At 35.5% G+C, this 16423-nt stretch overlaps 1 protein-coding gene across 2 annotated transcripts in view; it reads left to right on the forward strand.

The window, feature by feature from the left end:
• Positions 1–16423, forward strand: part of pan (transcription factor pangolin) — a 139989-nt gene that overhangs the window by 120082 nt on the left and 3484 nt on the right. The window contains exons 5-11 of one of the 2 annotated variants that reach the window (XM_090115909.1): positions 5404–5527; positions 5925–6021; positions 6424–6519; positions 7407–7517; positions 11967–12162; positions 13680–13833; positions 15162–15231. In XM_090115909.1, the coding sequence (XP_089972035.1) occupies positions 5404–5527; positions 5925–6021; positions 6424–6519; positions 7407–7517; positions 11967–12162; positions 13680–13833; positions 15162–15231 (848 nt within the window). Of the gene's footprint in view, positions 1–5403; positions 5528–5924; positions 6022–6423; positions 6520–7406; positions 7518–11966; positions 12163–12876; positions 13043–13679; positions 13834–15161; positions 15232–16423 lie in introns of both variants that reach the window. The other variant, XM_090115908.1, reaches the window with a different exon arrangement.

Below are 16423 nucleotides of genomic sequence, written 5' to 3' on the forward strand. Positions count from 1 at the left end.
GCCCCTTTAATATGTTAAATGATCGAGGTTCATGTCAATTACATTATTATTGTGATTGTATTTATGCCGCTATTATTGAGTTGCTTCGGTTTTTATTGAACTGCCTCGTCTAGTTAGAGCACTTTGTCTTTAACGAGACAGAATTCGTGTCATAAAGTGGTAATAGCATTAAATGTTTTTATAATATCAATAGATTTAACTTTGGGAACAGTTTTTACTTTAATTATTTTGATATAAGTTTGGTTTGGCGAAAGTTTCGTATTAGTTCTTCAGGATTAGGATTACGAGTATTCAATGGCAATCCTGTATAATAGCTGTGTACTAACATGATTAAATCTTAATTTGGTTAGCTACAAATACACTGAGTCCATATAGCTTCAACATGTTTTATTGCAACGGATAACCAATCCGTGCATATGACACGCAGACGTGTCAGCAATTGAAACCGCCGAGAATTTTTACGATTAGCCGAGGAGACAATCGTCCAGTTGGATTTAATTTTAAACTCGACCGTCCCATTTGAAATGGAACTCTATCACCCCTCAGATAAGACATAGTTTAGCTACTGTGAATCATTCTGGAAAATTCTTGTAATAGCAACGAGAGGCGAGATATGGACAAAATTCTCGGCACGCGGCACGATATGTTGTACACGGTGAAAGTTTCAATAAAACCCAAAAGATGCAGTGCCCTGACCTGACAAAGTAAATAAACAAATTGTGTATGTGCAAATAAACGATTTTGTTGTACCGTCAGCAAAGAAATTCAATAAATAAACGCCGTTTTAGCGCTTGCCATTTTTGGCTAACAAAGGGATGGGCAATGTTATTTTTATTGCATTCCATGTTTTCGATGGAATTTCCGTCCGTGTTATATTATCTTATTATTTTAGACTTATAGCTGTTGATGGTTTTGTATTCGGTCAGCGTGTGTTTTTACTTTGAACAATTTCCTTGTTTGCAGTGTGTTGATGTCTTAATTTCCATTAAGCATTAATAAGGTTTTTCAGCTCTTGTACACTTTATGACTTGCCACATTGTACCGGACAAAAACTTTTGATGGAGTTTGTAATAGAGCCTTTTATTCCAACTTGGCAGATTCTTATTTCAGTTAATTTACAAAAACATTTAATTCGTTTTCACTACAAGCTTTGACCTCGTGTTTTCTTCAAACACAGACATAATAATGATTATTTGTACCATAATTTGAACACCAATGTCGTTGCTGTCGCTACCAATGACTCAATGGTTACACGTTAGCAGATTGAGATTGATAGCCGGCTCATTTCGTATCCTCCGATACCGACGCCCTTGGCACATCCCTTATGAAAGATATAAATTGCGACATGCATTATTGCACTAAGTGTCTGTGTGTTTGTTTTATATATAGTTGATTTGTCTTGTTTGTAACGAGCTTTTGACTAAACCGCTTAATATGGGCTTAGCGTGTTAGAATTAGCAGGGTCTTAGGGAAAGTCAGGTTTGATGAAGATAACAAAAAAGACAAATAGCTGTTGAAGTTTTACGTTTTACTTTATCAGCGTTATCACTTGAGTTAAGTAATGCAATGCAAAATATTTCATGAATTAATTGGAAAATGAATAAACAATTCACGATAAGGGGATTTACGATTATTTGTTTTTATAATCCTGTTAATTTTTTAATTATAAAAAGAAAAACAGGATATTACGTTTTGAATTTTGATTATCAATACAAAAGGATGTCAAGTAATCAGTTATTACCGATATTCTAACATACCTAGTTGAATAAATAAAAATCAAACATATTTTTTTTTAATATTTCGCTTTTATATAATTTGGAATTTGCTCAAAGAGAAAATCATGGAGACAAGAATTTAATGAGATCACCTAAAATATATTATACAATAAACACCATCAAAGCGAGTGTCACTATCCCTAATTTGTAAAGCGAAGTAAAATATACAATACGCAATATTATAACATTGTATACTTCCCCTATTTGGCTCCACAGCCTCTACTTCCGGACCCCAGGATAATTGGCGGCCCTCATACAAATGTACTGAAAAGAAAATAATATTACATTTTTGTTTCAACGAAATGTATGCAAGTATTATATTATATAAAAGTTCTTTTGTCAGATTATATTTATAAAACATTTTCTTTATAAATATTTCATAATTGTACGTGTTATTTATAGGATGCACTTCCATGAAAGCCTGAAAGCGGTTCTGAAATAATCCTTATCTCAGCTTGTCCATTCGAATATTAAATGTTATTTATTTCTGTTTTAAACTCATTTACTTATAAATGAATATCGGTGTTTATACAATATTTAAGTAGCTATTCATAGAATGATGATAAATAGGAATTTTCTTGTTAATTTAATTAAAATATAGTAATGGTGATAGGACGCCTAAGATATAATTTCATAGGCTAAATTTGCATACCTCATCATTTATATTCTGCTGACCCGTTCCAAAATTAATTTCGTTCTCGACTTTCCTTGTGTAAGCCTCCGGAAGAAGGTCAACAACCCCCACCCCTTCATCCCCTGGGTTTGAATATTCTATAGCTTTTAAGTAACGATTTTATTTGACTGGCACAATGGGAAATGCCATACTCGTTTTGGAGATGGCTTTCTGTATTATGATGTGTTGTTTTTTCTTTTATACATCGATCTTTTAGAATCGTAAGATTGTACGTTTTTAAATACACTTTTTTATTTATCAATCTTTAATATAATGAAAGTTGGATTTATTTATGTTTGGTTTTTAAATTCTTTCGTCATTTTTAACTCAGAAGTAGAGTTGTAAATATAATTCAAAATTTCTATACTTAGAAGTAATTTTAAACAAATATCAAACAGTATTCGATTCGGCTGATACAGCTATAACTTGAATCAGTTTTCTCGTTATGAAGTTCCGCTCCAGACATCCGGTTACAGATTGAATAAGAAATTGCTTTTTGGAATTTAAATATTAAACTTTACAGCTTTTTGTCGCCAATTTTCTTGTTTTGTAAATTATTTTATGTCTTATATTCTTAAAGAAACTTGTAAGGAATGGGTAGGATGAAGATGAACTTAGGTTTTAATAAGAATAGTATTTGTTAATTGTAAACATAGTACGTTGTTTAATATTTAATATGCTTCGTAAAAGTAGGGACGGCACAACGTAATTACACTGACACGTATCTCAAGGTCAGTTCTTCAGTCACACAGCAAAATAAAAAGGGAAGTGCAAGTAGACCAAAACTTCCAAGGTCGTCTGATACCTAGACTAACTCATACTAACACAAGCGCCCCCCTCACCCACACCGTCGCAGCCACGTGTACGCTCACCCCTATGGTCGCCATGGCAACGCAGCATCCTACTTCCACGCCCACTACCCCGGGGGCGAACTCTCAAGATATTACGCCCTACTTCGTCCGCATTGGTGAACCAAAGGGGTGTACGCCGCACGCTTGTGTGGGCCCGTTTAACCGACGCTAGTGAAATTCCATTTTGAAAGGAAATTTCGTGACATCGACAGCTGCCGAGATTATTGAGATTTCCATCTCGGAAACGGGCAATAAAAATGTAAGTACGTATAACGCCTAGTTAGCGAATAGCGAACGCTAACCGCGCACTCGACTTCATTCGTAACATTCAACCGGCCGCTCGTTAACAAACCCATTCAAATTTGAAGTATTAGTCGATTGAGGTAACATTTCTCGCGTCCTATCGCCACGAGTTCCAATTAGCGACTGGAGCTTGTCGCTCGAGTGGCGGTGACGTCACGCGGCTTTCATGCGCCTTCAATAACTACCCTCTCGACGTTCCTTCAATAGCCGGCCACTCCACCTGGCCTTCATTAGGGACCTTCTCAATACACGCCGAGAACTGAAAAGACGCGAACCTACTAATTTCAAAAAACGCAAGTTTTAACGAGTAAAGTTGTTTAGCTAATAACTAGGGAACTTACGAGGTTATGCCATCGTAGCCATAGTAATTGCGTGGTTTAATTTTTTGTATTTAATTATCGCGACGCTGTCGAATGAACAAAGCGGCCTTGGTCTTTTGTTAATGGTCGCGCCATAGACAAATCTTATTATGGAAATATTTTCAAATTAAGAACGCGCTCTGCTCCCGCATTATGCGTCTCGACTGTCATCATTGTCTATGGGCTCTTTTTGTTCGTCCTCGCATGTCGAGGCTTTTCGACCACCGTTTCGGTTATTTTTTCTTTTCGTTTTTTTATCCGCTGTCCCGAGCGTGAATGGAGGGCTTTGTTTGTGCGTGTTTTATTATTAATTAGTGGAGAGTCTTTGTTCGTGGTAATTATAGTCTTAATAAGCAGTTCCTGCTCGAATGTGAAGAAACGGTGAAGGAATTGTCAACGAGTTTCGTTTTTAATTGAATGGAAATTATGATATTTTAACTGGCTTGACGACGTCTGATTACATGATGTTTGAAAAGATCACGCGTACACTCAAGTGTATTGTAAGACGGGTGTATCTTTTCAAAAGGACACAAGTGTCCCGGTCAAAGCTTTGCTCCTAATTAAATATTTGAATGGGGCATTTCTTGTTACGCGCGAGTCGCAGATAGCATCGGAGTGTCGCTGTTCACACCCTCCACTCCAGTCTATAACGCAATTATAATCAGTTCCCATTTGAAACAGTTTAACAAAACGCATACGGAACCCGTGAATGCGATAATTAATTTAATCCTTAGTGTCAGCTGCGATACTGTCGTTTATTTCGCATAATAAAGTGGTGAAAAGAAGACCCAGTTTAATTAGAGGTGAGGTACTCGCAACGCGTCTGGATGGTGCTCGTTGGGCGCCATTTTGCATAATTGGGCGTTGGAGGGTAGAACGAAATTTATACGCCGGTCGCCAATTTACTTGCTAATGACGCGTCTTGCTATGCCCCCCATTCGGTTTTGTTCTTCCTTGTTGGCGCTCAACTAGCTAGCTTATTGAATACGCTATTTTGTGTTATTTGTCGTGTTTCGAATAGACGTTTAGATTAGGTTTCGTATTTGGAATTGTAAGTTATGTTGATTACTGTCAAGTTGTGCAAATGTTAATCATTAACACACACTTCAAGTGTCATACTGAATAATCGATGTTGATATTGCTTCGTTATTTCTTTATTTTTTATAAGATTAGGTTGCCAGTTATTATACAATTTAATCTATTATTTTATTAAATAGAGTATTCAAAATTTCAAATTAAAGCCGATTGTAGACAAATGTCATTAAAAATGCATAAAATAAATACTGATAAACCGAAAATTTAAGTGCGCGATTTTTCAGAGGTGTATCATTGTTAAAAATAATCTCAAAATAATATTATTCTTTTAATTATAATCATAATTTAGTCCTAAGATTTTTTAAATGATAAACAAAGCATACTTAAAGATATTTTTTTTGTTACAGGCAAGCAAGATGGGTCTACCAGCGGGTGGTGGCCTCTCGTTATTTTGCCCCGGGGGAGACCTGGGCCAACCCCCACCAGCGCACATGGGCATCCCCCCTCCCTACCAGCTAGACTCTAAATTGGGTAAATATTTTTGTTATTTAATTTATTTGTACAGGTATGGAAATGACAAATAGAAGAACCAATAACCTGACTTACAAAAGTTAATTACAAATTAATGCTCAAGTAATACATTTGTACAACAGACAACTTATAGCTCGAAGGTATTTTAGAACTATTAAAGTGAAAATCTTAAACTAGCAAATTTTTCATAGATTTTTTTTACATAAAAAACAATTTAGTTGTGAGCAAATTTAAAATCAAAATACTAGAAATACTTATTAATGGAATTAGTCATATCATCCTTTGATATTGTGACTTAGTCAACCTTTTTTCCATACTTATAAAACTATATATTTAGACCCTATTACGATACATTTAATATATTCCACATAAACCAAACATATACAATATATTACAGCGGCGGGTCTAGCGCGGACGCCGATGTACCCTTTCCCCGGGGGCACCTACCCCTACCCCATGCTAAGTCCGGAGATGTCGCAGGTTGCTGCCTCGTGGTAAGATATATTTTATTTATTATATTGAGTTTGTACGACATTTAAGATTAGGTTCGTTTAGTTTCTAATAATTCTATATTCAACAAATACTTTATCTTGTCATTGTCAACTAAAACTTGTCATTTTTGGTAAGGCGGATTAGTTGATGCAAGAGTCGCTGGACTGTAAAGTCATCATATTATCATTACAGAAAAATAGGAACAAAAGTTTACTGAGTTAGCTTGATGCGTACAAAAAGCTTTTTTACAAAAGTATAACCTCGGAAAATAACTTCTAACTGGTAATTTCAATAAAATTGTATATATTTTGCACTCTATATGCTCTTATAATTTATCACAATTAATTAATACCCAGCTCTCAGACTATAACTGTCAAAATGTACAATATTAATCGTTTCCACAGGCATACTCCAAGCATGTACCCTATATCTTCAGCGGCGAGTGGCTTCCGGAGTCCGTATCCCACGTCGCTGCCAATCAGCACATCTAGTCTATCAAGGTAAGTGCTAATAGACGAAAAGACGAGTAGACGGATAGACTAAGAGCTGACTAAGTTTTTGTAACTTTTATATGAAAATCAACAGTGTTTAGAAATATTTAATAAGTATTTGTTCGAACATGATAAATGATAATTAAAAATATGTGGCTAATTATTATAACCCACGAAAACGTTTTATTGTTACTCTTAGGTTGTTTTTGTACTTATAAAGTTGGCCAATGATTTATTTTAAGTTTTAAATTACATCATGAGAAAATGCGTAACCTGTCATTACTATTCAGTGTGAATTCATATATTATAACATACAAGTCAAAATCACGAATCAAAATATTCCGTAAGCAGATAAAAAATAATCTTACACTGTATTTGTTCGAAATTCGCAGAAAACATCGATCATAACGATTATCGATGTTGATAATCGGCTAATTATGAATCGTACACGACTTCTTAATTTCACAAATGGTTTTCAGCTTATCTTTGACTCCTATTGTAATTTATTACTTTTATCACATTTTTTGTATCGTAAAAGTGTATGTTTAAAATTGTTGTTTCGTATCTGGTGGTGAAATTTTGTGCAAGAGAGAACTACTATAAAGTATGTACCTATACTCAAATAATTTTAATTGACATGACATCATGAAATGTACACAAGTTCGATACTTCGATTGTTCGAAATCGCGAGAAAAAAAATGTGTTCATGTAATTAATCTACCTATATTACCTATACAGCCTATACTAATATCACAAAGAGAAGAGATTATAATGTTTTATTTTCAAAATGTGGACTTCGTTGTTCTAATTCAGATTCTACCCATGTAGCCAGACAAACAAATATCTGTTAAGTCTTATTAATTTTAACGAAATATTAATAATCCTTTTTTCTACAGTGAATTATACCGGTTTTCGCCGACATTAGGTGGGGGTCTGGGGCTCGGTCTGGGCCCAGCGCTGGTACCTCCACCACCCTCCAAGTCTGACCTGTTTACACATCATTCAAGGTAAGAGAAATAAATTAATACATATACTAATTTCGATGTTTTCAGAAATAAATTGAAAGCTAATCGTATTATCGTCAGCCCATTATGAATTGAAGTTCACCATTGAGCACAACAACAATACAATTATGTACAACAACAAAAAAAGAGCAAACCGAAAATACATAATATTGATTGAAATCGTATATTAAAAGTAACATTTTGCTGAATGATTAAGTATAAGTAAACAAATATGTTCATATATAAAACTAGCTTCCGCCCGCTTCGCTTCACCCACGCGGTGTTTTGCTAAAAGTTATGTTCTTTCTCAGGGTCTAAAGATTGTCTGTGCCAAATTTCATTTACATTCATCTGTGACAGACAGACAGACAGAGTTACTTTCGCATTTATAATATTAGTAGGGATAGTAGGGATAAATAAAAATACCTAAATAATCTCCAATAAGTTACTTAAGTTTAAAAAACCTAGCGCTAATGCGCTTTAGTAAGCTCACGAAATAAATAATAAAATATAGAAATCAGTTGTTATATAACTGATGGATCTTTAAATAATCTTTAATACTTCTAATTCCCGATACATAAAATCGCAAGCACTATTTCTACGAACAATAAAATTAGCTAATAGAGCACTAAAACTACGGGTAAAGCATTTTAATACCGAGTCACGCGCAAGTAATAATATAGAAAACAATTTGTCCGTTTGTCGATGGCTTACAAATTACATTGTGCGCAAAAGGGTGATCGGAGAGATAAGCTGAGGGTGTGATTTTGAAGTTTCTATCGGCCTAATAATACATGTGTAAATGTTAAGTAGCAATTATGTTTTGATATTTATTTTATTTTTCAAACTTGCGTTGCTTTGCTGGATTTTTTATTTGTTCGAAGGATTTTCGATAATGATTTATATTATAAACTACACTAAAATACCTATTACATTACAATGAAATGTAAAATTAATTTATAAGTTGTATGAAGCAAGCATTTTTTTATTTGCTCTATATTAGAAGAAAGTGCAACTAACGCACTTTGATTGGAAAAACTAATCATATCTATCATACAAAAAAATCTAATTTTTCAAAATTTAATAAAAAAATAAAAACCCTTCATAATTCGATAATCTTGTAAACATGACAGCCTTGAAGTTTTCCGTTTTTTCAATTTATATGATTACATCCATTAGGGCCGGGGTGATATTATCAAAGTGTACGATAACGGGGGCGTGGGACAGATGTTAACTAATTGTAGTTTACATTCTAATTGATTCTATAAATTCTATAAAAAAATATTAAACATGTTCTTTAGTTAATAGTCCGTTAAATTGTAGTTAAATTATGGTGATTAGTCGAAAAGTAAAAATGAAGTAACCTTTTATAGCTAATTTTTGTAAATTTTTAGAAGAAATATGTTTTATGTGGAAATTTATTATTTTTAATGAGCGTTTTAAAATCATAAGAAATTATTAGCTTTTTTCTCATTTACATACAATAGAAGTATTAAAAGAATACACATAAAATATATTCTAGGACTTAGTTTATACTTATATCAGTTTTCTATGCTAAAACAAACATTAATACGCTAAATTCCATACTTTTACGTTATCTTTTTGGCATAATGTGTTTAATTACAACAAAGGAATGTATCTAATTGGCATGCGTTTCATTTGTGTGAATTTTCTCACGACTGAGAACGATTTAGATAACATTATGATAGTGTCATATCTAATTGTTTTGATATAATTATAATATTAATATAGAAAAATTAACAGTACGTTATTTTTTATGTATAACATATTATTGCCTTCATTCAGCATACAAAAATTAATATGGACCGATTTAAAAAATGTTAATTCTTCTTTACTAATATTTTTTTCAATTACAATCTTACTTACTTTATCCCAATATTTGTAATGAAAAAATTATTTGCTTGATACACATAATTTTGTCCAAAAAATATACCGTTTTTATATAAATATATAATCCCACATATTTATCCAGAAATAAAAGTTAATTCAACACTCATAAAAAGGAATATTTCATACGAAAACAAGTGAATGGCGTGTTATTTGTAATATTACACCTCTCAACGCGTCACTCGTTTAGCGCAAGCTTCCAAACATGCATGCGAGCGTGTGGCCGCAGTTTTAGCGAGATTGATTAGAAAATAATAATAATAACAGTCTGTCAAAAAATAAAAATAACAGTTTCACTATAAAAACTTAACTTCATAGATTATAAGTAACGAACAAAACTACTCTATGTATTTTCAGTCAGTAAGTACCTACGTATAAACTGTAAATCCTGTCAATAAATTAGGTAGGTACATTTTATTTATGGACCATCAACGGAATCCCTTCTCACAATATAGCTTTTCAACAAAATGTTTCAATACCGAAAAATCTGCGCCATTATGAAAAAAAAATCTCCATTCCCGCGCACTCACACCGCGCACACAGGTACAATCATGTAAATAAGCTGCCGTCGGAGAAATTTAATTAAGATGATATATGAGACGAGCGAGGTAACGGGCACAATGTCTCGCGATAACTAACCGCTTGAGATTAACTTACGACATTGATTTTTACGAAAATTAGCTTTTGTTCGTATATGTACGTAGAGTTCGATGACCTTTTATGTCATAGATTAGGTAAGTTTTCTTGCCAATATTAATCGGAGAATTTTTGTCAAGGTTATGAGGAAAATACTTTTCTATAAATTTATCAACTGATAAGTATTCGCTATTTTAACTTTATGACGTCATGGCTTATATTATAGGTTAATTGGGTAAATAATAATTAATTATGTAGGTGTTTAGGATATTAATGGAGAAAAACAAATAAGGTATTCCCATTCATTTAATTTATTAATTCAATTTACATTTATTTTTTTCATTTTTATATTTTATAAAATAACTGAACTGTAACAAAAAATAAAGAATATAAAGATACGATGAAATAATCTAAAGTTATGTTAATAAGAAATAACGTTCATATATTAATTCAAACGAACGGAAACTATCTATAATCCATTTCGATTTACTCCTTTTTATTATTTTTAGTTTTACACATTTTTAAACTTCCACATAAAGGAAGTTACACATTCATTTGGTGTTTTCTGAGAACAAATCTAATGAAAAGTCTATATTTGATGCGTTCCAGTTAGGTAAGGGCGCGTGCACACTAGCACACTCGATATCGAAGAAATACAAGTTTTAGTCAAGAATGAAATTAACACAATTTTTGTGATTTTTTTGTAATTTATTATAGAAATGTTTATGATGAAATTAGTTCTGTTGGGATCTTATACAACTTTGATATCATAAATTTTGTTTATAATATCTTCAAATGTTTTCTGTACCTGCAAAACTACTGGACTATTTTTTTTACACATACATATTGTATTTCATAACTTCAAATCATTACATATAATACCAGATTTTCTTATAAACAAGCTTAAGTATTACAAAGATTTTTATCCCAAATAATATTTATCGCTTCGATATCTCAGTGCCAGTGTAAAAGCGCACTATTTAATGGTGACAATATATTTTATAGATTCTATTCTTGCGGTCACAGGAAGTCGTTATTCAGGATTCTTGTTTCATTCGTGATTATTAATTTTAACACTATTTTTCATGTTAATGTACATATCTGTTTCTTCATTGTAAAATAAGAACACGTTGGCTAGCAAAACAATATTAGATGTTAATAATTTTAAGTAGCTATATATCATAAAAAATTAGTCGCTATGAAAAATGCATAAAAATCCTACTTAAAAATTATTAATATCATACCTAACTATAATATATTATCGACTTCAATAAAATTATCACATAAAATAAAAATCAATTATCAATGTCCATTCAATGAATACATCATCTTTAGTTCAAATCCCATATGTACGGTGTAACAGACAAGTGTTTGTATGTCGGTGTGCACACCGGAAACGCCTCTATCCAACCGGACGCTCGCTTGTTTATTGTCGTCCGTCTGTGTCGTTAACACCTCGGTTATGTTAATCGATTTTGTATCGATGTGGGAAATTCGGCCCACATCGATTATTTCGTGTTATCTTCTCGATTATTATCCGGTTCTCAAATTAATTGGTTGTTGCATTTTTGGTGTAGTTCATTGAACTGCTTTTAAGAAATATGTATCTGCTTAATAATAATTGTGTCATAAAGTTGTTTAAAAAAAAAAAAACAGCTAAAGTAAGATCAATTTGAAAAGTTCCTTTTTTATCGTATACATCTTAGGTCTTGGATTCATACATCGATAGAGATTAACCTATAAACTGTGTGAACCTATAAATTTTTAAAGATTAGAAAAATATATGAACCTACTTCTTACAAATGTGTATTTTAAACCTTGCACCATTCTGTACTCTACAGAGAAATTTTATAGATTGGTGATGACAATGACGTTACTATTCATCACCAATATCACCACCACTTCCAGGTCGCAAGAGAAAAGCAGCAGTTCAAACGACAAGCCCTCAGACGCGACCAGCAGTTCCAAAGAGCAGAACAAGAAGCCCCACATCAAGAAGCCACTGAACGCCTTCATGCTGTACATGAAGGAGATGCGGGCGAAGGTGGTCGCTGAGTGCACCCTCAAGGAGTCAGCGGCCATCAACCAGATACTGGGCAGACGGGTGAGTGCAGTATAAGGTGGTTGGTTCTTGCTATAAGAGGAGATTTTTTATGATTTCTTGTGGATTTTTTTGATGATTTTTTGGAAGTTAAAGTAAAGGATAAATTTAATGTTTTGATGATAAAAGTACGTAATTAAGAGAAGGCTTATTTTTTTGTTGATTACTTTTAGTTTGAGTTTGTTTTGATATGAATAATGATTATTTTTTTTTTTTGAAGTTTTGTTCTTTTAAGAAATTTTAAGTTTAAAATAATTTACAGTTTAAATAGTTACATAATTTGATGGAGATATCTCGATTGTGGCAGAAATCAACAATCCGTATAATAATAAATTTATTTTTACATACGCTCCCGTTCCGTATGATTCGTTTGAAATCGTATACGGTTACTTTTCACGCACCTGTGTCAACAATGTTGATTTTCCTGGAATTATTCCCCAAATGAATCTGTTTTGATGATGTGCTCATTGTTAATCTTGTTAGGAATACGATTCGTGACGCGCCGACGCTCGCGTAAACAGAGCCGCGTCGCGAGACAATGGGCCGCGATCGCCATCTACTAGCTATGTTCTGAATAATAATAAGCGCTTCGCCGAACCGCGCCCGTTCACCGTCTTATTCCTAACAAGAGTAGCAGCGTGGACGGCCAAGCCGCTTGGCCTTCCACGGCTCCACTTCGCTGGGGAACCCGTAATACAATAACATCATCGTACGCAGTGGCATTCCTTGAGTCGTGAGGAGCAGGCAAAGTACTATGAGAAAGCGAGACAAGAGAGGCAGCTCCATATGCAGCTGTACCCCGGCTGGAGCGCCAGGGACAACTACGGTTACGGTTCCAAAAAGAAAAAGCGGAAAAAGGACCGCGGTCCCGCCGAACTGGGAGGTATTGGACCCTTGGAGACCCGCCGGGGGATGGGTCGTCACGTCGACGCTTGTACACTCGCTTACCCCTCCCCTCCCGAGCGAGACTCGCACTCCCTCACTAACACGCCCGGGGACTCTGCTTGCGCCGCCCAGGGCTCCTAACACGAACTAACCGGCTCGTTAACAAGCACCCGTGACCCGCGACCCGTCCCTGTATGTGAGTGTGCGTGTGTGGTGTTACTCTAATGTGTTAGTACGGCGGCCGGTGGTGCCTGTGCTAGAAAAGCGGCCGGAACCGTTGTCCAGGGCGCGGGGCGCGGTCCCGGCGCCCCAACTCGCCCGGACCTCGCCCCGCGCTTTAGCTGTTGCGTGTTCTGTGTATTGTAGTCGTCGAGTGACGTGTACTCGTGTTCCCAATCCCGTTCGCCGATCGGAAACTATATTGGTTTGATCTATGTCGAAGCGCGACACGAGCGCAGAATAGGTTCTGTGAGGAACTAATTGGCCATTCTCATTACTGGGGCGTAGTAGGTTCAAAATTGTAATGGGGTACGCTCAGAGCGGGCTGTTTTTCTAGCACCAGATATAGGGCGCGGTCGCGAACCACCGTCGAAGTGCATTTCTCTTTTCTTTCCATATTGCGGCGTTCGGTACAGTGGCATGCCCTTGGCCGCGAGGAACAAGCCAAGTATTACGAGTTGGCGCGGCGTGAGCGCCAACTGCACATGCAGCTCTATCCCGATTGGTCGTCTAGGGCTAATACGCAAAGGGGCAAGAAGAGGAAACGAAAACAGGAGACAACCGATGGAGGTATTGCCTTTCAACGACCGCAGCCACTCCTCTCCGCCTCCCTCCCGCATTCCCGCTAAACAGCTGACAGGCTACAGTCGAATCATTTAAATATTACAAAACTCGGTCACGATCCGCTTTCCTCACATGGTCAGCAACGGACGTCTCGTACGCGATGGGCCGTCGTTCAGGCTCATTAAAAATGAGGTCAATTAATAAAGGATTAGCTAGAGACGTCGGTTGCCTTCCCCTCCCCTCCCCGCCCCGCTCCCGTCCCGGCCGCACCCAGAGTTCAATTGCTTTGAACTTCGCTCCAAATCAACGGAGCGATGTAGAAATATTGCCGAATGTCTATGGTTGAAGGGGTACAGGTTGTAGATAATATCAGCATTTTTATTTAATATTTATGGCATTTATTTATTTTTTCTTTTGTAATTACAATGCTACTATATGAGACATACCCTGATGTAAGTGGCACTCCTTCGAAGGTTGTCCCGGTTTTTGGCTTTCCGTCCCGCCCGACGTGCCGCGTGCCGGGGAGCGTGCATGTTTCAGTCAACATCATTACAACACTAGAGTAATCGCTTCGCAGGGACTGTACACATGTGCTCAGTGTAAAGGCTGGGACAGCCTTCTTGAAATAATATATCGAGTATGCAAAGGAGTAGTGTGAAATACCGTATGCATGAAGAGGTCCTGCTATGGCATTGCGTCCGCCCGAGCGTGGACTGGACGCCGAGTCCCGACCGTCGAACTGATATAATCTTTATTTAATACGAAAGCTGCCGATGCTTCTGTGTCTGCGGTGTTTATTCACAATGATATTGGCCAAGATAATATACATTTATTTTGATTCCGGAGAACCTATTCTGCTTCAATTTGCTTATGAGCGTCAACTTTATTTGTGATTTTTTTTCGATTAGCAATATAGCGTAGTTAGAGTTTTTGTTTCGAAGTTATATGCGAGTAGAGTGCTATTTAAACCAATGTTTTTTCCACGCCCTGTTTTGTTTTCTGTCCCGATCCTATCCCTGCATGTCTGACTAACGAGCATGTCGGTGGTGGTGCATGTGGCTTTCTTGTTATTTCTAGTTTAAGCATTATCTTTTAAGAAGCTTAGATTATAATTTTCCGTCCATTTACTTTTGCTCATTACGGCGATTATGGCCTTTTATATTATTACAATTTGCAAATTTATAGTCACCTCTAAATCGTAACTGCAATTGTACAATTCTTGATTTATTTTGCGATATAAATATTTTTTGTTTTGCCATCACTGCTCACTCGATTTCACGTGTATTCCCATTTCAACATAACAGAAACTAACGTGTGAAATATAAAACTTTCAGGAAATAACTTGAAGAAATGTCGAGCGAGATACGGTCTCGATCAACAGAACCAATGGTGTAAACCTTGCAGGTGGGTATTTAGATGGTTTTCTTATTTTTTATTTTATTTTTTTTGCTTTCAAAAATGTTCAATATTTCACCAACCGCAAGTTTTCTCGGTTATTATTTCAATTTATATTGTTTCTATGTGGAAAGACTTGGCTTATCTTTTTCGTATTTATTTTATTCCGCGAGACGAGCCTGGTCGTAACATATATTTTATTTTCATGGTTATTTGATATCGACTGAACGTTATTGAATATTTAGTAGTTGTTGTTGTGTTTATTCCAATGAAAGATATTTGTTATCTAAATATCTTGTTACGCCGCGCTCTGGCAATTAGTGTAATAAGGAAATTGAATTAAAGCGAAGCTGATGTCAATTCAGAAAATGTGTCTTTTCACAAAGAAATAAAGTCGAATGTAGAATGAACCGAAATAGATTTTTTTGAAAGTAGACAAAGTGTGGACGACGTAGTTTAATAGGTTTTAGAAGAAATAGCTGTTTAACAAGATCAGAGACGGGGCAATCATTTGTCGAAGAAAGCTTTCAAAAAAATCTTGACACATTTTCTGAATATCGCTCGCTTTTATACGAATTACCGAAACATTAGAGTTAAGATGTTATTAAAGTGTATCAAACTGTTACTTATCGAAGTGTTTTTTCCACTCATGATTGCCGCTTCTCACGGATCGATGCTGGATACCGCTGGCACTATTGGTGACACTGTTTTATATATTTCATACTATTGTTCATGACTGTTACCGTATGCAACTTGACTCAATACTTTGAAACATTATATATTTTCCTTTTTATTATAACCATTTCTTATCTTTTATATTTATAACCTCCATTCATTTCATCATTTCTTATCCCATTTCCTAACATTACTAAATATGCATTTACATTATTAAATATATTAACTCTCTCATCTCTTTATCCATTTTTTTATCATCTGCTTGAATCTTATTTCCTATCTTCTTCATCATTTTCTACTATTCCTTTTCTAAAAATTGTATCTCTATCATATTGAATTTCTTATCGTATTTATCGTATTATTGACTAACCAGTCCTGAGTCAAGTAGCGTAATGGTATCAGGTGGTCTGGGGCTCCTGCGGCCGGAGCCAGCCACCCCCCTCCCCCCCGCCAGCCTGGTCGGGAGCCCCCCACAGGAACCCACCTATGTGAACCTCTAGTGCCGGCCTCTCGCCGCCGGAAACAC

The sequence above is a fragment of the Colias eurytheme genome, chromosome 24 (genome assembly GCF_061535395.1).
Source record: "Colias eurytheme isolate Ceu_HAF_F1 chromosome 24, ilColEury1 Martin Lab GWU primary, whole genome shotgun sequence".
NCBI classification, from domain to species: Eukaryota; Metazoa; Arthropoda; class Insecta; order Lepidoptera; family Pieridae; genus Colias; species Colias eurytheme.